Source organism: Zootoca vivipara, chromosome 13, assembly GCF_963506605.1.
Source record: "Zootoca vivipara chromosome 13, rZooViv1.1, whole genome shotgun sequence".
In the NCBI taxonomy this organism is placed as follows: Eukaryota; Metazoa; Chordata; class Lepidosauria; order Squamata; family Lacertidae; genus Zootoca; species Zootoca vivipara.
Window position 1 is genome coordinate 29112198 of NC_083288.1, and position 26504 is coordinate 29138701.

At 39.8% G+C, this 26504-nt stretch overlaps 5 protein-coding genes across 5 annotated transcripts; all 5 read left to right on the forward strand.

The window, feature by feature from the left end:
* Positions 1-1182: 1182 nt before the first annotated feature.
* LOC118077963 (olfactory receptor 5F1-like) lies at positions 1183-2124 on the forward strand. Its single transcript, XM_035101682.1, has one exon. The coding sequence runs from the start codon at positions 1183-1185 to the stop codon at positions 2122-2124; it is 942 nt and encodes a 313-aa protein (XP_034957573.1).
* Positions 2125-6310: 4186 nt separating this feature from the next.
* Positions 6311-7252, forward strand: LOC132592914 (olfactory receptor 5V1-like). Its single transcript, XM_060281144.1, has one exon. It carries the CDS (start codon positions 6311-6313, stop codon positions 7250-7252), a length of 942 nt encoding a protein of 313 aa, XP_060137127.1.
* A 6209-nt stretch (positions 7253-13461) lies between these two features.
* On the forward strand, positions 13462-14418 carry LOC118077979 (olfactory receptor 10A4-like). The gene has a single exon (XM_035101696.2). The coding sequence runs from the start codon at positions 13462-13464 to the stop codon at positions 14416-14418; it is 957 nt and encodes a 318-aa protein (XP_034957587.2).
* Positions 14419-18582: 4164 nt separating this feature from the next.
* On the forward strand, positions 18583-19539 carry LOC118077980 (olfactory receptor 10A4-like). Its single transcript, XM_035101697.2, has one exon. It carries the CDS (start codon positions 18583-18585, stop codon positions 19537-19539), a length of 957 nt encoding a protein of 318 aa, XP_034957588.2.
* A 4043-nt stretch (positions 19540-23582) lies between these two features.
* On the forward strand, positions 23583-24585 carry LOC118077965 (olfactory receptor 10C1-like). The gene is made up of 2 exons (XM_035101683.2): positions 23583-23589; positions 23642-24585. The coding sequence occupies exons 1-2, from the start codon at positions 23583-23585 to the stop codon at positions 24583-24585; spliced, it is 951 nt and encodes a 316-aa protein (XP_034957574.2).
* The last annotated feature ends 1919 nt before the right edge of the window (positions 24586-26504 follow it).

Sequence of the window (26504 nt, forward strand, 5' to 3'; positions counted from 1 at the left end):
TATCTTCTAGTCTTCTTTTCACACCGTCTTGTCCCAACACCTGGCCAGTCTTCATGGTAGCCATGATGGGACCAACTATTTTCAAATGCATGATCCGCATCATTTGTGAGTATAGCCACATTGCAGAATGAAAATGGACAAAACGTTTTAAAATATGTACTTTTCTTTTCTTTTCAGGGTTATTCTTTAATGAAATAGTTCAATGTGTATATAATTGATTGATTTTCATTCTACTGACAAAAATGTCACATTGCCCGGATATGTGAGAAAGAAATACTTTTTTGTTCTTTCTTTCACTTAGCAAATTTTTCAAAGAAACATTGGAGATTATATACGTAATAATAGCACATAAACTATTATGAGGAGGACTGTTGAGAGTTGAGAGGAATGTAGAACTCTCTTCTCTCCTACTTTAAATGCAAACACACCTGCAAAAAAAAACCGTTATTCTTTAGACGAGCCTGCTCAGGTACTTAGAAAGCTGAGGTAATTTTAAACAGTTTTAGTATTTTAACATTTGTATGTTTTAAAGCTGTGGTTCCCCACCACCACCTCTTAATTTTACTGTTTTATCTTTTATCTTTTCTGGTCTCTGAATGGAAGCATAGGTTCATATCCCACTTCTGACAAATCCTCATGGTCTGGATAGCTCATCTGGAATATGGTGCTCAATTTAGTATAATTTCCTCTTAACCAAGCATTCATAGTGTAACAGCATTAGGCAGCAATTGTGTGCAATTAACAAGTTCCACTGAAATCAATGGAAGAGGAACAGTGATAGCATGCATTACTCTACATGAGTAGAGTAATGCAACTGTAAGTTTAGTGGCATTTCCAAGTCCCCAAGTCCACTCTCCAAATAATGGCCTTATATTATCAGTACTGTGGATATAAATGCAAAGGAACTCCTTTCCCCCTTCCACCACTCAAGACTACAAGATTTCTTAAGCACACTGGCAGTGTTATTTCCTTTGACTGCTGTGAAGGCTAAGGATCATAGAATTCTTTACTTTTTTTCTTTCAATCATAGATTGCTTGGCTTTGACTGACGCTCTGTCCTTGAAAAAATTCATCTGAAGCCTTTTATGAGTTAAACCTCTTCAACAGATATATCATAAGAAATACACAGAACGCTTTCACTTTCTCTTTTTTTGTTTCCACAGAAGAACAACCAATCATAAGATGGATCTCTCAAACCATACAACTGTGAGTGAATTTCTTATCACAGGATTTCCCAACCTGGAAAAGAGCAGATTTCCAATATTTACGCTAGTACTAATTATGTACACACTAACAGTGATAGGAAACATGGTTATTGTATTCATCACCAGGTATGAAAATTCTCTTAACACCCCCATGTACTTCTTCCTGGGCAATTTTTCCTTGCTGGAGATCTGTTTTACCTCAGTCACAGCCCCAACAATAATGGTTGATCTCATTAGAGAAAAGAATGTTGTATCCTTCAAGAACTGCCTTACCCAAATATATTTTTTCCATGCCCTTGGTGGCATTGAGTGCCTCCTTTTGGCTGTCATGGCATATGATAGATATGTGGCTGTACGTTCTCCTTTAAGATACAACACCATTATGAGTAGTGTTGTCTATCATCAGCTTGCTACTTGGTCTTGGGTCACTGGCTTGGTTCTGCCATTGATCCCAACAATTCTCATATCTCAGCTCAACTATTGTGGGAGCAATGTAGTGGACCACTTCTTCTGTGACATTTTGCCATTGCTGAGACTGGTTTGCAACAGGACCCAGCTCAACGAGATGCTGAGTTTCTTCATCTGCTCCTTTCTCCTTGTTGGGTCATTCACAATAACTCTGGGTTCTTATGCTGCCATCTTGATCACTGTTCTGGGCATTCGTTCTTCCGATGGACGCAAAAAGGCCTTCTCCACCTTTGCTTCCCATTTGACAGTGGTTGGTATCTATTACGGAACAATGATGTTCATTTATGTCAGGCCTACCCGAAACCTCTCCTTCAATATGGACCAGTTGGTGGCTGTCTTCTACTGCCTGGTCACTCCACTCTTGAATCCCATCATATATAGCCTCAGGAACAAGGAGGTGAAAGAGGCCATTAAAAAAGTTCTCTGTAGAAAACAGGAAGGACTGAATTGACAAGTTACTATTCAGGAAAAAGCTGAGCAGAGCTTTAACAGAGGAACAAACAATGACCAATGTATAAATTTTATAATGCACTACTTATAATGCCTACTTAGGTACTGTACAGCCACATTTAGTAGCAACCATCACCATCATTTAAGCTTATAGTCACTTTTTTGCAAAAGCAACTCAGAGCAACTTACAATATCAGAACTACTAGCATAACTTGCAGTGCACTTCCATGCATGTATACTCAGAAGTAAGATTCATGTGTACAGTGGTACCTCGGGTTACAAATTCTTCAGGTTGCAAACGCTTCAGGTTACAAACTCCACTAACCCAGAAATAGTACCTCAGGTTAAGAACTTTGCTTCAGGATGAGAATAGAAATTATGCAGTGGCAGCAGGAGGCCCCATTAGCTAAAGTGGTGCTTCAGGTTAAGAACAGTTTCAGGTTAAGAATGGACCTCCAGAATTAATTAAGTTCTTAACCAGAGATACCACTGTATCTTTTAATACATACTTATCTTTTAATGCTTTGTCATATGTACATTTACCAAGAAATAAATCTGTCTGGATTTCTAAGAAATGAAGATTAAGATATCACCATTCATTATATACATGAACTGCATTGCTTTTAAAAACTCAATAAATTATTGGTGTAGAGGCTCTCAGCCAAGGTTATTGAGCAAAAGAAAAGATAAAGATGAATGTAAATCCTTCACCATGACTTTTAGAAGACATCTGAAGGTAGCCCTGTTTAGGGAAGTTTTCAATGTTTGATGTCTTATCATGTTTTTAATGTTCTGTTGGGAGCTGCCAAGAGTGGCTGGGGAGACCTGGCCAGATGGGTGGGGTATAAGTAATAAATTGTTGTTATTGTTCTTGTTGTTGTTACAGGCAAATAGTTTAAGTTTGAACAGGCAACCACTTTCCAAGTGTAATTTATTGCAACATGCATATGACCATTTAAATCCTGCTCAGACCTTTGTCTCCACACAATCTTTACACACAGAGACAGCTAGCCTCACTCCACTAACACTCTAACTCTACTCTCAACCACAGGTGCAATCCTATGCACAAGAAGGTGGTGTATAAAAGCCAGTATAAAAGTTAAGCTGGTTTAAAGTTACACCGAATCCAGACCCCATTCAGCAGGGGGGCTGCTGCTCTGTGTAAGCCTGGCAGAGGGAAAACAAGCCTTTAAAATTGTGCTTTATACCAGGTTGTGCTCCGAGCCCCTAAACCCATCCCCCAAGGAAATAAAGACACAGTGGAGACAGAATTTAGTTTAAAGGTTAATGGGCAAATTTTGGCTGCAACTTTATTGAATACACAAGGGTGACTGGTATTGGCTTAGGCATTGGTATCCAACTATATCTGGCTCCTGCCTGCCATGCAGGAAACCTGGAAGGGTAAACAATCAGCAGGGGGAGCCCCATCAATGTATATTGACTGGTGTTCACCCCTGGGGTTCCCAGGGGTCCTGGCATGGCCCTAGCCCCTCCCCGGGCTTCGGACAAGATCCAGACCACCAGATTCCTTTAACGGAATACCCTATTAATTGGAGGGGCAGGTGATGGCCTCCCCTCCCCTCCCCACATTCCCCTAAACCAATGCCTAACCGCCTAACCTTACAAAGTTGTGATGATTGCTAAGAGGTAGGCAAAAACCAAGTGGTCACAGCCAATCTGCCACATTGAAAAAAAAAAAATCCTACCCAGCCCCCGTTCCAAAACAGGCTACCAACCAAAGTCTAAAGCAAGACCATACACAACCTAACTAACGGGTGGGTGGGCGGGTGTTTGACAGTGCGAAGCAATAGAGGGTCCCCACGTCGCATTGCCAAATAAATACCCCCAACCCCCAACCTTGCCACATTGCTGATTGGCTAAAGGCCAGTGGCATAACTGTGGCATCACCAGCTGGAGTGGGGCAAGTCCCACCCACATGCCGGTTGGGGAAGAGTTCCAGGGCCATGCACAACATGGACCCTCTGTCAGGAGGATCCAACTTGCCAAGTCATATAATTGAGCTGAATGGGTTTAGAATCCAGCCTAAGTCTCCCCACCCTTTCTAGTCCTGCCTCTTTCACACGCCTCCTAATGCCCCTTTTTGAGACTTACACCAGCCTTGACTCAGCCAGCTTCAGCAGAGCCCTGGCTGAGCTGCAAAAAGCCAGTTACACTGACATAGCATCAGCTGAGGGTTGGAGATGAAATGTCTATTTAGCCCCTCTGAGTCAGAGGTCCACTGCAACCTAAGCTGCTCATCTTGGTGGAGCATGCCATTTGATTGCTCCTTTATTAGCAAAACATGTCATGTCTGAACAGGAACCCTGATCATTCTGGGTTTATGGCACAAGTGTGTTGGGGCACAGGAAGCACATATATCCCTGCTCCTCTGTCCATGACCTGGAGGAAGAAACCTGGTTGGTACATTGGTAAATGAGACCACCGCTTCGCCCTGCCAAGAGATGATAATCATTTTGCCATTCCCAGCTGCATCAATATGGTATAGTATATTAATAAGTATGGTAAATTTCTCTTTCGCACCTGTCAGAACATAGATATGACCAACTTATCAAGTAGCTACATGTACAGAATTTCTAGGTTGTTACGTGGGAAAGGGTGGAATGGATATCCCTGATTTTCGGGAATGTATTAGTACAGTAGAATCTGTATTACAATATCAGCTTGGCCTGCAATGAAATGGTTAAAAGTGGTGGCAACACTTTTGAAAGTAGTTAGGATTTGCTGTGATTTCTCGAAGCTTTCATCCACAGACTTACAACATATTTTGCCATAGTTCTAAACCCCCATGGATTCATTAGTGGAGCACTCCCATGAGCTTCCCTTAAACAAGGATATAAATAAAAATATGCTTGTTTGCTACATAACAGTGTGCTGCTTTAAAATAAGAAATAGTACTTCTTTGGTGGCCAAAGAGCGGTTTTGTGTGAGTTGGGTATGTTTGACATCCTCTGGGGGAACTATTTGCTCTTTGGAGTATGCAAGAACAAGAACTGAGTGTTTGTGCTTTGTATTAATAGAAAATGAAAGAAGTATGTTTTATAGGGAGGAATGGTGGGGATAGTTATTACATGTTATTTCTAAGAGTACACAAATAGCGTGCACTCTTATCAAACCTCTTGCTATTTTTCTTCTTCTTTGTAGACGTATCCATGATGTGGTCAGAGACATCAAAATAGCAATTCTCTTGAAACTCCTGAGAACTTCACTTGAGACGCTGCCTGTGGTCTGCATATCACAGAATGCACATTTCCTGCCAGGAAGCCATGAAACGGGCTGGACTGGTCAATATTTTCCTACCCTATTATTATATTTACACAAACAAATTATATGTACCTTATCTGAAGAATCTGAAGAAGTGTGCATGTACACGAAAGCTCATACCAAGAACAAAGTTTGTTGGTCTCTAAAGTGCTACTGAACATTTTTTTTAAAAAATAATTATATATATATATATATATATATATATATATATATATATATATATATATAATATTTCTACTGCGTCAGACCAACACAACTACCTACCTAAATTATATGCAATGAGACAAAATGTTAGAGTAGATTCTTGTATGTTATAAAATTATTCAATTCTCCCATACAAAACAAACAAACAAACCTGAAATTGGAGGAGCTGGTTTATTTTTTCCTTGGGTAATAATGCAATTTTATCTATAACATCAGCTTATCTATCTCAACATTTAATTAATTAATTAATAAGCCATCCTCCAATGGGTGTTGATGTAGGAGCTTTCCAAAATGTGGTTAACACAGTTTTGGCAGCTACCAGAAGTTTCAAAGAAAGCTCAGCTGCAAGGTCATTAAGATTGAGCTTAACAAATGTAAAGAAGAACTGAGGATGGTTGGTATATGAAACTGAGGGCAGGAGTTTGAGTCCTAAAAAGATCAAACTGACTTAAGTGTATTAGGGGAGGGGGTAGCAAATCCTGTTAACCTTCATACGTGTGATATTTGCTCATGGGCAGTAAGTGTAACAATTTGTTTTTCAGGTACAACCACACAGTGGAATTTGTTGCATATGGAAAGCCATGAAGGTGATACAGTCTATATAGTTGCATTATGTCTGGAAAGCTTTCGTGGGCAATGCTGAATAGTACTGAAATTTCTAAAATAGCACTCTCCTAACTGTAATATTCAGGTAAGACACCATGGGCACATCCTTCTTTAACAACCAAACATCAATAACAGAATTCGTACTTCTGGGATTTGTAGCTGTTAAAAGTGGGAAGTCCTTGCTCACCATCCTCTTCCTCACAATGTATATTATGGTTATTATGTGTTTCTTGGGCAACTCAATCATCATCACTGTGTCTCTATTAAATCAGTCCCTCCACACACCTATGTATTTCTTTCTTGGCAATCTCTCCTTCCTAGATATCTGTTACATCTCTGTGACTCTCCCTAAAATGATCGTAGATCTTTGGGTCCTTTCTCCACACATTTCCTTACTGGATTGTGCAGCACAAATGTTTTTTCTTATCTCATTGGCGGGTGCTGAGGGATTTCTTCTCGCCTCTATGGCTTTGGATCGGTACTTTGCTATATGTCACCCACTGATCTATGCAAGATTCATGACTAAATGGACCTGCCTCCAGCTTACTGCAGTATCCTGGGCTTGTGGCTTCTTCAATGCTACTCTCCATACAGCACTCACATTCCGCCTGTCTTTCTGCAGATCTAATGTGATCAGTCATTTTTACTGTGACATTCCTCCATTGCTGAGTATTTCATGCTCCGACACATCAATTAATGAAGTGGCACTTTTCACAGTGGGTGTACTTGTAGGTTTTAGCCCCTTTTTCTTTATTCTGATCTCCTACTCTTTGATTCTTCATGCTGTTTTCAACAATCGGCAAAAAGGACATCGTCACAAGGCCATTTCCACCTGCATATCTCATGTCACGGTTGTGATTCTGTTCTACTGCTCTGGGATATTCACATATTTTCGACCCACCTCCAGCTACTCTCTGGAAAAGGACCAGCTTGTTGGGGTTATCTACAGTATCATAACTCCAACACTTAACCCTATCATTTATAGCCTACGGAACGAGGAAGTGAAAAGAGCAATAAGCAAGTTATTAATTAGATAACATTATAAAGTTAGGACCTTTAACAAGAACTGAGTTTAACGGAGGCATACTGTTAATAAATGGTGGATCAAGGCAATTAAACTTTTTTTTAAATGTTACATGGTGTGTGTTGAGCTGAAACGCATGTGATTTCTGTTTTACCATATGATGCTAAAGATTCCCGAAAGAAAAGGCAATACACATGTGATGTCCTCTAACCTTAGTTTTTTTTTAAAAAAAATGGTGCATTGCTTCAAAACAGCCAGTAGTGAACGTTACAAATAAACTTGTATGTGATCGTTTCAGTATAGGGATATGCATGATCCAAAGTAGATTAGATAGATGATGATAGATAAATAGATACTGTAGATAAAATTTCAACAAAAATAAGAGATGGTTATTCTGTATTTTAAATAACTAATACCACAATGCTAAGGACTGACATAACATGAAAACCTTCACTGCTAAGAGTTCTTTTAGACATTTCATGGATGACTCTGGTCTTGGATCCCCAGTCTTGGGAGGGATATTGGCACCATTTGGAAAAGATGATCTCTGGCCAGGAGACTGCCACCCCTACTCCCATGAGCATCTTTCACCAATTGCTTGCCATATTTCTGATATGCATACTGCACATAATGCACCAGCCCTCAACACTATCATCTATAGCCTACAAAACGTAGAAGTGAAATTGGCAGTGAAGACATTGGTGGGGAAGAGAAAGCATTTACAGGTACTCTTGGAAATTAAGATTGTCCAGAGAAATTGAATTGAATTACGTCCATTTGTCCTAACTGGTGGGGTGAAGACTTAAAGGCTTCCAGAAGAGCATGGAGATTTTCAATAGCTGTGAAAGATTCTGTGACTCTTTGGGACAGGGGTCAGCAAACCTTTTCAGCAGGGGGCCAGTCCACTGTCCCTCAGACCTTGTGGGGGGCCGGACTATATTTTGAAAAAAATATATGAACGAATTCCTATGCCCCACAAATAACCCAGAGAACGCATTTTAAATAAAAGCACACATTCTACTCATGTAAAAACACGCGGATTCCTGGACCGTCTGCAGGCCGGATTAAGAAGACAATTGGGCCGGATCCAGCTCCTGGGCCTTATTTTGCCTACCCATGGTTTGGGACATTTTAGCCAAGCCACGCTCTACTGTCCTACACACTTGAATAGAACCAGGAGAGGAAAACTTCTTAATGACTGCAGATATAGTTTGGAACAGGCATCCCCAAACTTCGGCCCTCCAGATGTTTTGAACTACAATTCCCATCTTCCCCGACCACTGGTCCTGTTAGCTAGGGATCATGGGAGTTGTAGGCCAAAACATCTGGAGGGCCGCAGTTTGGGGGTGCCTGGTTTGGAACATGAGGTGCCCCCCTCCTTCATGGCTTTTCATTTTTTATTAAAATACCATTTCATTCCTGCAGTTTTTTTTAATATGTAGCACATAATGATTCTATTATTTGTTTCAATTGCTGCTTCCTTTTAATATTGCTAGGTGTTTTCAAAATGGCATTGTGACTTCAAAGGCAAACTGCCTTTTGTTCCAGAATGGAGGATAAAAAAGCTTTAATAAAACACAAAATAAAGGATATACCTTCATATACACATTTTTGCAAGCAATCTTCCCCAACAGAATGCAATTTCTGCATTATTTTCACTAAAAATGCATTTCTAGGTATACTTTCCCCTGTAATACACATTTGTGTGCAGGTTATTTATTGGAGAACTGTATGGCAAAATTTAGAGAAGTTTAAAGAGATTTCAAAGGATGCAGCATTTTCTTTAAAATATTGTTTCAGGAAGTGTGGATTATGTAGATTCAAATTAAAATGTGAACCGAATCAAATTTGTATCCCATTCCTGTTTCACAGATCCTTTCAGTAATGTATTGGTTGCAATGTCAGAATAGAACCGAAGATACACATGATCAAATCCTTGTTCAGCCATGAAGCTCATTGGGTGACCATGGGACAATCACTGCTCTTTAGCCTAAATTCCTTCACATATAGTTGTGAGGATAAAATAACTAAACATATATGCTACATTGAGCTGAGACATAAATAAAGGTGGGGCTGTGTGTGTGTGTGTGTGTGTGTGTGTGCGTGCACGCACAACAAATAAATCTTCTATAAGACCAGAAAATGATTAAATGCCACAGATTCCACATTTCAGATTGAGTCTTTGCATTTGACTCTAGCTACTGATCACCCACCCCCGTATTCTTCCTAGAAATGAGTTTTGTCTCCAGACCTGTTGCTGAGGCATGTACCATAATGTCACACTGTGTGGTTGCAATATTGCACACCTGAGAACCATAATGTTCGCATTTGGACAATGTTTACTCTGTGATGATGAAAACTCTGCTCTGTTTTGTTTTCCCAAAGGCAGCATTGCCAATGGTCAGGCTTTCCATCCCCATTTTGGGGAATAGAGAGGAAGGCTGTGGGAGAGAGGCCTCATAAGAGAACTGTGGGAGTTGAAAGCTTGTCTACCTGCACTTGAAATACTGATGGGAATTTACCTAAAAGGGTAGCTTTAGAAAATGCCTATTCATTGTATTCTAATAGACCAAGCATAATTTCCAGCTGTTGATACCCTTCCCTACCAAACATTAATGAATGAGTTTGTGATGGTATTGACTGTTGTATCTCCATAGCAAAAGGGGAAATATATACCTGCATGTAGCACTTTTTGAACTCTCCAGAGGTCTTTTGACCTGAATTTCCCTACAACACTATTTCATTATCATTCTATCCCTGATGGATTTTATCAGAGGAATTCTCCCAACACTTTCCCTGAGGAATTAGGTCCCTTCAAGCATTGGATGGCATAAATACAGAGAATACGTCAAAATTCCACCTAGATGTGAGCATCGGCTTGCGCATAGGCACTCCACTTCAAACATCCATATTAAATGTGCAAATATTAGGGTGGGTGGTGGAGCAATGCTCCAGTTTGGCACACATGGTAGAAAACATGCTGATGTTCTAGCAAATGTGTAGGTCAGAAGCAGGACTTGCTACCACTCTTATGCTTCCCCTGAACATGTGTCTGCTGAATAGTCACACAAAGCTATATTTTTTATTTCATAAAATTCATACATATGGTTTGATTATAAAAGGGGGAAAATCTAAAAGAAGTATACAAAAGAATTTAGAAGTGCTACAGTAAATATATAAAAAGGCATTGGAGAATTGGATCTTAAATGGTTTTGGAAACATTTTTTTCTAAATAATTTGAAGTTCCTTGCAATTTTAGAGATAACATCACTTTTTTCATCCATCCAATGATTAAATGCATAAAATTTTGTTGCCTCCATGAATTCATTAGCAGGCTATTCCCAACACTTTCCTTCAATCCTGAGCTGTACTGAGGGTGAGAGCACATCTATGAAAATACCTATGTTTGGAACTCCATTTTTCACTGTTTTGGAGCAAGAAATAGCAAACACTCATTCTGCAAAGTAAGTTTTTATGGGCATGGGGGTATGATGGTTAAATCTAAATCAAAGGACATAAATTCTGATGAAACATGAATACGCTTGCCTGTGTTGTAATTCTGGTGCTGAGGTGTGTGTATGTGTATGTGTATTAAGGATGCTCCCAGCCAACTGGATGCTGTGCTGAGTGGTCAGCCAGGCTAAGAAGATGGCATGCCACTTCAGGGCCTCCACGGATTGTCTCATTTGAAGGACAGGTAGAAAGTGAAGAAGTGTACATGCACACGAAAGCTCATACCTATGACAAACTTAATTGGTCTCTAAGGTGCTACTGGAAGGATTTTTTTATTTTGTTTTGACTGTGTCAGATCAACACGGCTACCTACCTGTAACAGGTAGAAAACAGTGAGCCTCTGCAGTGGCCGGTGGGGATTGGGAAACAATAAAAAATGGCGCTGCATATCTGGGGAAGAGAGGAGGTGACGCGTCAGGCTGCAACCGCCACTCACTGGCAAGACAGTAAGCAGCCATTCTGGTGGTAGTGGTGTGTGTGTGTGTGTGTGTGTGTGTGTGTGTGTGTGTGTATTAAGGACGGCAATGTTGACAAATCCAGTTCCTAGGAAAATCCCAACAATGGGATCATATGTATATTTATTTTGATTCATTTAGAATCATAATCAAGAAAATTAAAGCTGAGGGAAATAAACAAATGAGGAAAAGAAATGGAAATAGACATAATTAATGAATAAAATGCAAATGATTCAAAGCAGACTGGTGGGTGCCACTTGACGTCTCTCTTTTTAAATTATTCTACCTGCAAGGTGGATGACTTGCATTTGGTGCATTTGGAAAGTGTGAAAGCTGATGAATAATCAAATTTAAATCTACACATTAGTCCAAGAGACGACAATTAAATTGATTCACACTGGAATTATCACAGACTATGCCCATATGTTATGTTTTTAAGATAGTTGAGAATGTTGTGATGCTTTGAAAGCCGGAGTAAGAAAAGAGTGCAACTTATTAATTGGCATCTATCCACTATTCTTGATTAGTGTTTGGCAACCTGACTCTTATCAAAATTTATGATGGGCTTGCAATGTCATTAATACCTTCAGTAAGTTGGATGCAGTAATAGAACGTTACCCAAACAATTTTTAGCAAGCTGCTTGTTTTTAAAAGGGTGCCTTGCACATTATTTCCAATGAAAAAGAAGGTGTGGTCTGCAAATATCACATAGGGGTAGTGTGCTCTCTCTCTCCCCCATACAGCCACTGGAGCTGTTGTTACACAATCACATTATGCTGTTTCCAATGACATTTATGGCCCCATTTTGAATATGTGTGGCAGGATCTGTGATTTCTAACTGCTTAGAGAGATTTTAGTTTTGAAAAAGCTAAAGAAAACAAATAAGAAACTGAATCAAAAGTCATTGGACCACCTCATAATTCTGTAAATTGACTAAGAGCCATATAAACACAGAAATAAAAATCAATTCATAATCAGTTTTGCTTTGAATTACAAAATATTGTCTTACTTAGCAGTTTTCTAGACTGCCTTTCCAGTTTCTAATTTGGTGTTAAAGTTCACATGATTGGACCAGGGCATGCTATATATATGAGAATTGTAAACCTAACTGATTAGTTTTGATTTCCAGCAGCACCATTATTCATGATGTGTTTGCATTGACTATGTGATCACAAGGCAAAATTGTGTTGTTTTAATGCAGTGCGGTCCTCCACTGATAAGAATCTTAATCTAACTGCCTGCACAATCGGATCAAGTTTACTTCTTTACACTGTTTTAGCAATGCATACAAGTCAATACATTCAACTATGCAGTGTAGACCACAAAAACTTTTGCAATTATAAATTTGCTAGTATTTAATGAGGTGTAGGCCAAACCACTATTTTTGCTTTACCAAAAAATCTACCCAGAAAATTGCTTTTTCTGCCCCTTTTCACAATATGTACATTATCAACATGTGGAAGATTGGGGGTGGGGGTGGGGAGGATATATGAGAAAGCTGAAAGTGAAACAAAACTATGCACACATAGTGCTAGAAAGTATAAAATTGTAAAATAGAAAAGGATCCAAAGGAGAATTCTGAATCCAGGTAATATATCCCAAAGTCTGAGAATAAATTAGGAAAATTTGGGAATAATGCCCATTTATGAGTGCTATTGTATTCACACCCTCTTTGGGGTATTATAGAAAGCCACTGTAAGAAAAGAATGATGAACCAGAAGGCTCTTTTGGCTGATTCTGCAGGCACCTCTTAAATTAGCCAGGCTAAACAAACCATAATTTAGCATGAACATATGAGCATGGGGGCTTCCAGGAAGAAAATTTTATCTGCTTTGTTCTTCTCTGATCACTTTGCTGCCATGCATTATTTATCCTAAATAATGCTTTCACCTGGTGTGACAGGCAAGCCAGACTAGTATCAATAGTGTAATTACCTCATTTGATTAATAATCTATATCTGCCTTTTCCTCTTCCATGGGATAATATGGGATAACTTTTACCTGTGGAAAGATTATCCTGATCATAATGGCTTTATCTTACTTCCATTGTCACAGACTGCAATCCTCTTTGTGGAGAGAGCTATTGCATTAATGTCCTGTTTGAGGGTTCCTGTAGGCTCCTGTTTTGCCACGGTGAGAATAGGATTATGCACTAGATGGGCCTTTTGGATGCTCCAGATGCCTCTACTATAATTACCTGATTTAATTAATGATCTCTATATGTTGTTTCCTTTTCCACACAGGATATCCATTCTATGGAAGAGCTAGCTGAGAACCAGACCAGTCTAAATGAGTTCATCCTGGTAGGGTTTTCATACCTTGCTGAATGGCAAATCTTGCTGTTTTTGTTTTTTCTGGTGATGTACGTTACTGCCTTAGTTGGGAACATGCTCATAATTCTGCTTGTGAAACTCAACCATTCCCTTCAAACTCCCATGTACTTCTTTTTGGTAAACCTATCTTTCTTAGAAATAGGTTACACCACCAGTGTGGTGCCCCAGATGTTGGCACATCTGTTAACAAAGCATAAAAGCATTTCCAAAGCTAGATGTGCAGCCCAGATGTATGCCTTCACCATCCTGGGGCTGACAGAATGCTGCCGTCTGGCAGCCATGGCATATGATCGCTATGTTGCCATATGTCATCCATTGCACTACACAGCAATCATGAATCACCAAGTCTGTACACAGTTGGCAGCCGCAGCGTGGATTATTTGCTTCTTTGTACAAGTTGCTCAAACAGCATGGATCTTCAGCTTACCCTTCTGTGGCTCTCAACACATCCAGCACTTCTTTTGTGATATCCTACCAGTGGTGAAAACGGCATGCACAGATACCTACAAAAATGAGATTGCTGTCATGGCAGTGACCATCTCTTTCATCATGAGTCCATTCCTACTGATTATCCTCTCCTATGTCCGTATAATTTCAACCATCCTTAAGCTTCCTTCTGCTGAGCAAAGGCAGAAAGCCTTCTCCACTTGCTCCTCACACCTCACGGTGGTGACATTATTCTTTGGGTCAGGCCTCTTCACCTACTTAATGCCCAAGTCCAGCTACATTTCACGGAGGGACCAAATGAGTGCTCTTATGTACACAGTTGTCACTCTGGTTTTAAATCCCATAATATATACCCTAAGAAATAAAGAAGTGCAGAAAGCATATAAGAAAACAATTGCAAGGGTCTTCTCTCCACAAAAACCAACTAGTTGAATATCTGAAGAATGGAGTATAGAAAATAGAAAAAAGTAAACATAGAATACGTAACTACTGATTAAGGGGTTGTAAATATATCATTCAAATGAGGCTCATGGCTGCATTATTGCAGGAAGCCAACCTGATCCCAACCCAATGCAGCCTGAACTGTCTGTATATCAGTAATCATTTGGGATTTTAACTGTAAATCTGCATGTGCTTCAATTATTTCTTTTTGTAGACTGTTTGCTGTACAGGAAGCTGCTTTTTACATGTGTCTTACTTGAATTAAACAGCTAAGTGGTTGTTTTGGTTTGTTGCTGTCATCCAGTTGACATCTTTTCTCAATTAATATTAGGTATTCATTTACTCACAGACCCAATTCTGAAACGCAAAAAGTGTGTGTGTGACCATGTTTTAGATTTTACTAAAATTCTCCCCTGTGGGGAAGGCGGTGGGGAGTATCTCCCACACACACATTTGGTGCCACCCAGGGCCTTACTGCCACTGAGGCCTCCAACACCCTCCTTCAGTGATGAGCTTTTGGCACTGAAAAGTGTCTTTGCTTCAGCAAGTGTCATTTTTTCCGGCTACAACGGTGGGTGAGCTCCAGCAGCATCCCCACAGCGTCCAGCGTCCCCGCAGCAGCCACTACTCCTCCCACAGCCATGCTGGATCCAGGAGGTCACCCCGACTAACTCATAGCTGTCAAGTCTCCCATTTTTCGTGGGAAAACCCCATATTTAAATCTGTTTCCCGCTGTTATCCTGAATTGAAAAATATCCTGTAAATCCCCCGGGATTGCTGAGTGCTGCTGAAAATTGCCCATGTGCAGAAGCGATTTCTGGTGCCCAGACATGCGCACACGGGCAGCCCAGCACCGGCAGTTGCTTCTGCACATGTCTGAGCATGCGCAGAACCGGTTTACGGTGCCGCTCTGCCCATGTCTGGGCACTGGAAATCAAGCAGAGCCGGCACCGGAAGTTGCTTCTGCGCATGTCTGGACGTGTGCAGAAGTGACTTCCAGTGCTGTGCTGCTGCTGATCCCTTATTTTCCAATCCGGAAGTTGACAGCTATGGACTAACTACAACCATGCTGAACCGCATCTTCACTCCCTCCAAAGTTGGTCTTCATTTGCCTTAGATTATTATCTAGACTGATGAAGGACTGTGTATAATTCAAGTCCTTGTATTGTGTACTTTATGCAGCTGCTGGTATGCACACAATGCATTGCATGACCCACTCCATTCATGTTATTCTAATCACACATGCCTACCTAGTCTTTTTGATCCATCCATCCATTTATTTATTTAATAAAATTTATATACTGCTTGGTTGTAGGGAAAGACCTGAAAGAGGTTTGGAGTCCAGCCCCTATTACCCAGAGGAAATTAGATGGGTGAAATTTAGATTGCATTGAAAAGCTGTATTTTCAATTACTTTAAAAATATGAGGTTTCTGGAAGTAATTGTAGTTTCTTGCATCACCCAAGGATGAAATGCATAATTTTTTTTTTGTTACCCATTCTTACCCCCATGGAATAGTTAGCAGAATATTCCCAAACGTATTCCTTCAAAATTCAGTTGCATCAAGAATGAGATCACATATATGAAAATATCTTTGTTTGGTGCATCATTGTGCACAGCTCTGAAGCATGAATCAGCAGTTACTTCTTTTGCAAAGTAAGATTTTAAGGGAGTAAGGTATGATTGTTACATCTAAATCAAAGAACTTTTTATTACGATTGACTGTGTTTTAATTCTGGTATGTGTGTTTGTAATGAAGAGAGACACTTTTATAGCTAGATATTGTTAGGAGAATCTCAACTGTGAGATATTCTATCTATATCTATCTATTTATCATCTACCTACCTATGCATCCATCCATCCATCTATCTATCTTCATTTTACAACTAAGAAAATTCAAGCACTTAAAGAGATAAATAAAGAAATACAAATGATTCTAATCAAACTAGTGTGTGTTCTTCAGTGTTTTACCTTACCCTGCCTACAAAGTCACAGATCACAGTGAAGAAAAGTTGCAGTGCTCGTACCATTCAAATAGGAATTCAGTTTCCTTTTCTGATCACATGCCCCCCTCCCCCAGTGTGCTCCTTAAGGTCGCTGAACCCCCTAGAGCAGGTTTTAAGGATGTGTGGGTGCTTCAGGAGAATCTAAGTTCCCATGTACAAGTGGAATCTCTTCTGTGAGTGGAACAGCTGTGTTGAGTACAACCCATTGTACCTGAGTGCTTTCCATTTCATGGCTAATAGGAGGTTGCAATTTGAAGACTGCTTCACCAAGGAGATCAGATGATGGTGAAGCACACTGTAAAATGGGTGGAAGAGCTGTGGGTAGCCTCAAGGTTTTAGTGGAATCCAAGTTCCATTGTCCCTGGCTAACATGGGAAAGAGTCCACTAACAATTGGAAAACCTCAAGTTCTTCATCCCAGCCTTAAAAGCTGTGATGCAAGGGGGCAAAGAAATTAAGTTGTGACTTAAAAAAAAAAATTGAGAAGAAACCAGAAATTATTTTATTAAGCATGGTGCCAGACAATTTCCCTGAGGATAGGAAAAATATACTACAATATGCATGCGCGGCAGCTCGTATCTTTATAGCCAAAAATTGGAAAGGGGAGAAAGTACCAACAATTGATGAATGGGAAGAAAAATTAGTGGAGTTTATTAATTTGGCAAAGATGACAGCAGCAATCAGAAATATTTCGGTATAAAAAAGCAAGGCAGAATGGAAATATGTAGAAGAATATTTAAGAAAAAAAGATAGATACATATTTGGTGATATGCTTCGATTGAAATACATCTAGAACAAATAATAATTTTTTAATAAATAGATAATGGCTCAACATAGCAGTTAATTTATGTATAGAGATAAGCATATATAGATATATTGGTATATGGCTATTAGAGAAGTATTAAGGTAGACAAATTAGACTAAAATAAGTAAGAAAAAGAAGAGCAGGATAAGTAATAATTGATAACGGAAAGCGATGTTCAAACAATAGGAAGTCTTTTTTTAAAAATAATAATATATATGTATGGTATTTTTTGCGTCTTCTTTCTTTTCTGTATGAGTTTTTCTTTTTTTCTTTTTTCTTTCTCCTTTTATGGGTAAGCATATGTACATATATGTTATACGTTTTACCTTTTCTTCTTCCCTCCCCCCCTTTTTTTCTCTCTTGTATTTTCTCTGTCTTTATTTATGATTTGGAACTGGTTTTTGTAATTTCAATTCATGAGTTTGTGTTTGTAATTTTAAAATATGAAATAAAGTCTTTTTTTAAAAAAGGTTGTGACTTAAAAAATAATCTGCATGAATGAGTTCTGGCAGCATCAATGATAACAATGTGATGGTATTGAACAGGTGATGCCTTTTTTAAAGTGTTGTGCTTTGCTGAGATATAATGTGGCTCTGTACAGTTATAAAACACAATTGGTGATAATCTTAATCCAAATGCATGTACAACTGGATCAGGTTTACTCTTTTATGTTTTTTTTAGGAATTCATACAAGTCATCAGAAGCATTGGTAGATTATTGACCATGAACAATTATGTCACGATAGACTTGTTAATATGTAGAGAGCTGCCTCATTGACCACGTTTTTGGTCAAAAGTGGGGGAAACACAACACAGATTCTTTATTGCATCCTTTTTTTCTCAACATGACCTGTACTCTAGCAATGTGCATGCACTTGGAGGGATAGGGGATCTACGAAGAAGCTGAAAATGGAACAGAATTGTGTCTACACAGTGCTCATTGAAAATTGAGAAATATGGAAGGAACCATGGGAGAATTCTTGAATTTATTGGTTTTATTTCATGGGGGGAAGCCAGTTAATTTAGAACTCCAAATGATCAGAAGGAATTTGGGATAATTTGGCATAACTTTTACCTGTGGAAAGATTATCCTGATCATAATGGCTTTATCTTACTTCCATTGTCACAGACTGCAATCCTCTTTGTGGAGAGAGCTATTGCATTAATGTCCTGTTTGAGGGTTCCTGTAGGCTTCTGTTTTGCCACGGTGAGAATAGGATTATGCACTAGGTAGGATTATGCACTAGATGGGCCTTTTGGATGCTCCAGATGCCTCTACTATAATTACCTGATTTAATTAATGATCTCTATATGTTGTTTCCTTTTCCACACAGGATATCCATTCTATGGAAAAACTAGGTGAGAACCAGACCAATCTGAACGAGTTTATTCTGGAGGGATTTTCATATCTTGCTGAACTGCAAATATTGCTGTTTTTTGTTTTTCTGGTGACATACATAATCACCTTGCTGGGGAACATGCTCATAATTCTGCTTGTAAAACTCAACCCTTCTCTTCAGACTCCCATGTACTTCTTCTTAGTGAACCTATCATTCTTAGAAATGTGTTACACCACTAGTGTGGTGCCCCAGATGCTGGTACATTTGCTAACAGAGCATAAAAGCATATCCCTAGCAAGATGTGCAGCCCAGATGTATGCCTTCACCATCATGGGGCTGACAGAATGTTGCCTCCTGGCAGCTATGGCATATGACCGCTATGTTGCCATATGCCATCCATTGCACTACACAGTAATCATGAATCACCAAGTCTGTACACAGTTGGCAGCCGCAGCATGGATTATTTGCTTCTTGGTACAAGTTGTCCAAATAACATGGATCTTCAGTTTACCCTTCTGTGGTTCGAAACACATCCAGCACTTCTTTTGTGATATCCTACCAGTGATGAAAATGGCATGCATAGACACCTACAAAAATGAGATTGTTGTCATGGCAGTGTCTATTATTTTCATCATGAGTCCTTTCCTGCTGATCATCCTCTCCTACATTCGTATAATTTCAACCATCCTCAAACTTCCTTCTGCTAAGGGAAGGAGAAAAGCCTTCTCCACTTGCTCCTCACACCTCATGGTGGTGACACTATTTTTTGGGACAACCCTCTTCACCTACTTAATACCTAAGTCCAGCTACACTCCACGGAGTGACCAAATGATTTCTCTTGTATACACAGTTGTCAGTCCGTTTTTGAACCCCATAATATATACCCTAAGAAATAAAGAAGTGAAGGGAGCATTTAAAAATACAGTTTCAAGGGTTTTCTCTGTACAGAACCCAACAAGTTGAAAATCTGAACCATTGAGTATGGCCACAAGAAATATCAATAAACACAGAACATATCATTGGTGAGTAAATGACTGTAAGTATATTGTTAAGGTCCAATTTATAACAGATATTACAGAAATGAACCTGATTCCAACCTTGCAACCTAAATCACCTGTACCACAGCGATAATTTTGGAGTGATTCTTTGGTTTAACCAGAAATCTGTACCTTCTTTGATGATTAGATTTCTTATACTGTTTGCTATACCGGAACCTTTACAGCATGATTAGTTTACTCCTACTTGTAGTGTATTTTTCCCCTTTTAAAAAAACTCACACTCAGATGCTTACTGTATGAAATATTTCTTCAGAAATGGTGGACAACTGGGCGCTGCCCAGAAAGATCTACATCAGTAAAGTACCTCCAATGCTACCAATATCAAGAATGCTTTGATGGTGTTTCCTGCTCGGCAGGGTGTTGGACTGCATGGCCCTTGTGGTCTCTTCCAACTATATGATTCTATGATTCTACTATACAGGGTGGAAATATGGGGATGGAACATGAATGTACTCCAGCGTCTGGAGTCTCTGCAAAATCTCCTAGCAAGAAAGATCTTGGGCCTCCCTAATGGGGCCATGGCCCCCCAATTGAGACTAGAATTGGGATTACCCTCTATAGTAGCTAAAGCCCATACCAGGATAATTATCTACTACAAATCCCTTGCAGAAATTCAAAACTCCCGATTAGTTAAACAAGCCTTTACAGCCCTTACCGGCAGCAGTACCTGGTCTAAGGCCATGGAATTCATCTGTGACCGCTACTCCCTTCCAGACTTTGCTGCCCTGACCTCATGGGGCAACGATAAAATCCGCAGTTGGATCCTAGCTAGGGATGAAGCTTTCGATCTAGCACAATCTAAGGCGGCCAAACTCTCCACGTGGCTTCCCCACGTGAAGGCAGCTAGATCTTTGGCCCACTATCTGAGCGAATTGACAAACCCCACGTTAAGAAGGCCCTTCACACTAGCTCGATTCCACATCATCCCCACAGCATTCTTACATGGCGTTTTTTTCCAACACACCATTGAACCTTCAACTCTGTCCATGCAATGAGAGAAAGATTGAGGACTATATACACTTTTTCTTTTACTGTCCTCAGTAAGATCCAGGCCTCTCTCTTTAATCCCGACGACCATCTCACAGGACATTGACCGCATGAACTACTTATTCGTGGACGCCAACTCCTTGGTTTCACGTGATGTGGCCATCTACATTTTACAGGCCCTGAAACTCGGGGCCACCTTTTTGGCTAACTTGCCCAGCCCCAGTCCTATGTAAATTCCTGCTATACTCACAGTCGACACACCTTGCTTTGCCTTTTACCTTACCAGTCGCACTCAGCTGGATTCTATATTTAATGTTATAATTGTATTTGTTGTATTCTATATTGTTGTGTGACAGTTACCTGTTTGATCTTTTACATGTGCTATGGCTATATGGCTAATGCAATAAACTTTTGATTTGAGATTTGTATGAAATTTAAACAGAAAAGGGATTTAATTCACAACAAGAATAATAAACAGAAATAATATGGGAGTTCAAAATCTTCAAAGAAACAGCAAACTATATACACACTGAACTCATCTGATATCACAGGCTTTTCAATAAGTTGGTAAGTGTACAGCTTTGATTTTCTTCAGTTACTTAAACTTATCACAGACATGGTACAGGTTAGGTTTCAATAACTGGGGATTCTGAAACAGGTTGGTACTTTCTGTCAGATGAGTTCTAATCTGCCAATTATCCTTCCCAACTAGAAATCTCTAGAAGTCTTAGTGGCAAGGCACGTGGGTGGTGCTGTGGTCTAAACCACTGAGCCTCTTGGGCTTGTCAATCGGAAGGTCTGCGGTTTGGACTTGGGATATTCTGTGATATCCCACCATTAGTAAAAATGGTGTGCATAGACACCTCCAAATATGAAATTGCTGTCCATTCTTGCTGAACATTGTCTCCTGCATCCATATGATTTGGGCTACCCTTAAATTTCATTCTGCTCCTCACACTTCATGGTAGTGAAATTATTCTATGGGATAGCCTCAAAGAGGTTTTGAGTCCAGCCCCTTTTACCCACAGGAAATTAGATAGGTGAAATTTAGATTGCATTGAAAAGCTGTATTTTCAATTACTTTAAAAATGTGAGGTTTCTGGAAGGAATTGTAATTTCTTGCATCACCCAAGGATTAAATGCATAATTTTTTTTGTTACCCCCATGGAATAGTTAGCAGAATATTCCCAAACGTATTCCTCCAAAATTCAGTTGCATCAAGAATGAGATCACATATATGAAAATATCTTTGTTTGGTGCATCATTGTGCACAGGTCTGAAGCACGAAACAGCAATTACTTCTTTTGCAAAGTAAGATTTTTGGGGGAGTAAGGTATGATTGTTACATCTAAATCAAAGAACTTTTTATTACGATTGACTGTGTTTTAATTCTGGTGTGTGTGTGTGTGTGTGTGTGTGTGTGTGTGTGTGTGTGTGTGTAAGGAAGAGAGACACTTTTATAGCTAGATACTGTTAGGAGAATCTCAACTGTGAAATATTCCACCATCTATCTACCTATCTATCATCTATCTATCTATCTAATCTATCATCATCATCTTCATTTTTATTTTACAACCAAGAAAATTCAAGCCATGAAAGAAATGAAGAAATAAAGAAATATAAATGATTCAAATCAAACTAGAGTGTGTTTTTCAGTGTACCTTACTCTACCTACAAAGCCACAGTAAAGAAAAGTTACAGTGCTCATACCATTCAAGCAATGGGACTTGAGTTTCATTTTCTGATCACATGTGCCCCCCTCCCACAGTGTGCTCCATAAGAGCAAATTTTGAGGGTATGTGGGTGCTTCTAATTTCCTATGCACAAGTGGAATCTCTTCCGTGAGTGGAACAGTAATGTTGAGTACAACCTATTTCATGGCTAATAGGAGGTTGCAATTTGAAGACTGCTTCACCAAACAGATCAGCTGATGCTGAAGCACACTGTAAAATGGGTGGGAGAGCTGTAGGTAGCTGTGGGAGAGCTTGGGTAAAATCCAAGTTCCATTGTCCCTGGCTGCCATGCGAAAGAGTCCACTAACAGTAAGAAAATCGCAAGTTCTTCATTCCAGCCTTAAAAGCTGTGATGCAAGGGGGCAAAGAAATTAAGTTGTGATTTAAAAAATAATCTGCATGAATGAGTTCTGGCAGCATCAATGATAACAATGTGATGGTATTGATGGTGCCTTTTTTAAAGTGTTATGCTTTGCTGAGATATAATGTGCTTTGCTGAGATATAATGAGATATAATGTGGCTCTGTACAGTGATAAAGCACAACTGGTGATAATCTTAATCCAAATGCATGTGCAACTGGATCAGGTTTACTCTTTTATGTTTTTTTTTAGGAATTCATACAAGTCATCAGAAGCATTGGTAGATTATTGACCATAAACAATTATGTCACGATAGACTTGTTAATATGTAGAGAGCTGCCTCATTGACCACGTTTTTGGTCAAAAGTGGGGGAAACACAACACAGATTCTTTATTGCATCCTTTTTTTCTCAACATGACCTGTACTCTAGAATGTGCATGCAATAGGAGGGATAGGGGATCTACGAAGAAGCTGAAAATGGAACAGAATTGTGTCTACACAGTGCTCATTGAAAATTGAGAAATATGGAAGGAACCATGGGAGAATTCTTGAATTTATTGGTTTTATTTCATGGGGGGAAGCCAGTTAATTTAGAACTCCAAATGATCAGAAGGAATTTGGGATAATTTGGCATAACTTTTACCTGTGGAAAGATTATCCTGATGATAATGGCTTTATCTTACTTCCATTGTCACAGACTGCAATCCTCATTGTGGAGAGAGCTATTGCATTAATGTCCTGTTTGAGGGTGCCTGTAGGCTTCTGTTTTGCCACGGTGAGAATAGGATTATGCACTAGGTAGGATTATGCACTAGATGGGCCTTTTGGATGCTCCAGATGCCTCTACTATAATTACCTGATTAATTAATGATCTGTATATGTTGTTTCCTTTTCCACACAGGATATCCATTCTATGGAAAAACTAGGTGAGAACCAGACCAATCTGAATGAGTTCATTCTGGAGGGGTTTTCATACCTTGCTGAACTGCAAATCTTGCTGTTTTTCGTTTTTCTGGTGACATACATAATCACCTTACTGGGGAACATGCTCATAATTCTGCTTGTAAAACTCAACCCTTCTCTTCACACTCCCATGTACTACTTCTTAGTGAACCTATCATTCTTAGAAATGTGTTACACCACTAGTGTGGTGCCCCAGATGCTGGTACATTTGCTAACAGAGCATAAAAGCATATCCCTAGCAAGATGTGCAGCCCAGATGTATGCCTTCACCATCCTGGGGCTGACAGAATGTTGCCTCCTGGCAGCTATGGCATATGACCGCTATGTTGCCATATGCCATCCATTGCAATACACGGTAATCATGAACCACCGAGTATGTGTACAGCTTGCAGCTGCATCATGGATTACTTGCATCTCAGTAGAAATTGCTCAAACAACATGGATCTTCAGTTTACCCTTCTGTGGTTCTAAACACATCCAGCACTTCTTTTGTGATATCCTACCAGTGGTGAAAATGGCATGCACAGACACCTCCAAAAATGAGATTGTTGTCATGGCAGTGTCTACTATTTTCATCATGAGTCCTTTTCTGCTGATCATCCTCTCCTACATCCGTATAATTTCAACCATCCTCAAACTTCCTTCTGCTAAGGGAAGGAGAAAAGCCTTCTCCACTTGCTCTTCACACCTCATGGTGGTGACCCTATTTTTTGGGACAGCCCTCTTCACCTACTTAATACCCAAGTCCAGCTACACTCCGCGGAGTGACCAAATGATTTCTCTTATGTACACAGTTGTCAGTCCATTCTTGAACCCCATAATATATACCCTAAGAAATAAAGAAGTGAAGGGAGCATTTAAGAAGACAGTTTCAAGGTTGTTCTCTGTACAGAACCCAACAAGTTGAAATTCTGTACCATGGACTATGGCAACAAGAAAAATAAACAAACACAGGACATATCATTGGTGATTATGGAGCTGTAAGGTCTAACTCATAACAGTTATTACAAAATTGAGCTTGATTACAACCTAAATCACCTGTACCTCTGTGATAATTTTGGAGTGATTCTTTGGGTTAACCATAAATCTATACCTGCTTTGATGATTAGTTTTCTTATACTGTTTGCTATACCTTTACAGCATGATTTGTAGACTTCTACTTGTAATGTATTTTCCCCTTTTAAAAAAACTCATACTCATAGACTTACTGTATAAATTTTAAACAGAAAAAGTATTTAATTCACAACAATTAAGAACTGTTCCGCCTGGCCTTTGGGTTGGACTTAGTCTGACCCCTGTGTTTTCCTCCCTCATGGCTTGGATTTATGGACTACTTAAAATGAGGCTGCATTTTAAATTTTAATACTGTATTTTAATCTGTATTTTAATTAATTGCTTTTTATTTTTTGTTGTAATTTTATTGGTGTGAGCCGCCCTGAGCCCGGTTTTGACTGGGGAGGGTGGGGTATAAATACATTATTATTGTTGTTGTTGTTGTTGTTGTTGTTGTTGTTGTTAACAAGAATGTTAAACAGAAATAATATGGGAGTTGGAAATCTTCAAAGAAACTCAAACAACGAACTCATCTGATGTCACAGGCTTTTCAATAAGTTGGTAAGTGTACAGCAGGGGTCCCCAGACTACGGCCCGGGGGCCGGATGCGGCCCAATTAGCCTGCCAATCCGGCCCGCGGCGACCCCCGCCGCCCGCCGCTGCCGCCCGCTCTTACGGTGCGCAGCGCGGCAGCGCTCTTCCGGGTTGGGAAAAAAGCGCCGAAAATCCGTTGTGCGCATGCGTATGGGCCTCTCCCGACCCTGAAGAAGTCATTTCTGGTGCACTTCCGGGTCGGGGGAGGCCCACGCGCATGCACACAACGGATTTTCGGCGCTTTTCCCACCCTGGAAGCGCGCCGCCGCGCCAGTAAAGAAAAATGTGCTGAGTAATGAAATGTTTGTTTTTTCGAAGAGAGAACAATAATGGTATGAACAATAAGATCAAGATTCTATGGATATGCAACAAAGCAGTCAATAATAAGTCCTGGAACACAATCATATCCAAATACAGCCATATTTTGCAGGAACCTGCCAGCTATACGTTTGTCTTTTTATATAATTCATGAACGGCCACCATTTACTTGAAACTCATAAAGTTACCTCGAAACTCATAAACTTCCATAAACTCATAAAGTTACCTCAAAACTCATAAAGAATGGATGAGTTTTTTTCAGATAATGAAATAAATGAAACCTTGTTAAAGCAAGTATCAATTGAGGGGGCTGGCTCCATGCAATGTCTTCACGTCATATGCACACGCCACACAGGTTGCCCACATGGCATGAGCATGTCACTGTGGGATATTCAGGGTGCCTGGCCCCCTCCTTTTTTTGGGGGGGGGAGACCCAAGGTCCCTCGGTCCCCACTAGCTGGCACCCCTGAAAAAGGCTGAGTTAGGCCTCCATCTCTGGCTAATGGCTAGTTGAGTGATGGCAAACAAATACATTATAAGGTGTTTACACATAAGGTCTGGATTGAGAGGAAATGCTAAGCCATTAAAGAGTTTAGCTTAGCATAGTGTTGCAGCAGGCAAAACAGTATCAGAGGAGCAAAGTGTCTGCAATTTCCTCCTTGGAATCCTCCACACTTGCACATTCCTGAAATCTTCCATCTCAAGTATCTTCTCGAAGATTAGTCAAATGATATTACCCTGCCCATGGCAAAAAAAATCTCCGCGGCAATAAGAAATAGAAATCAACATGCTCTGGATAAAACATAGTGACTGCCTTGGTATTTTTTTCTTTGTATCTCTGCTGCATTTTGCTTCCGAAAA

Coding starts and splice junctions, on each gene's coding strand:
- LOC118077963 (XM_035101682.1), top strand. CDS start 1,183: ATGGATCTCTCAAACCATACAACTGTGAGTGAATTTCTTATCACAGGA.
- LOC132592914 (XM_060281144.1), top strand. CDS start 6,311: ATGGGCACATCCTTCTTTAACAACCAAACATCAATAACAGAATTCGTA.
- LOC118077979 (XM_035101696.2), top strand. CDS start 13,462: ATGGAAGAGCTAGCTGAGAACCAGACCAGTCTAAATGAGTTCATCCTG.
- LOC118077980 (XM_035101697.2), top strand. CDS start 18,583: ATGGAAAAACTAGGTGAGAACCAGACCAATCTGAACGAGTTTATTCTG.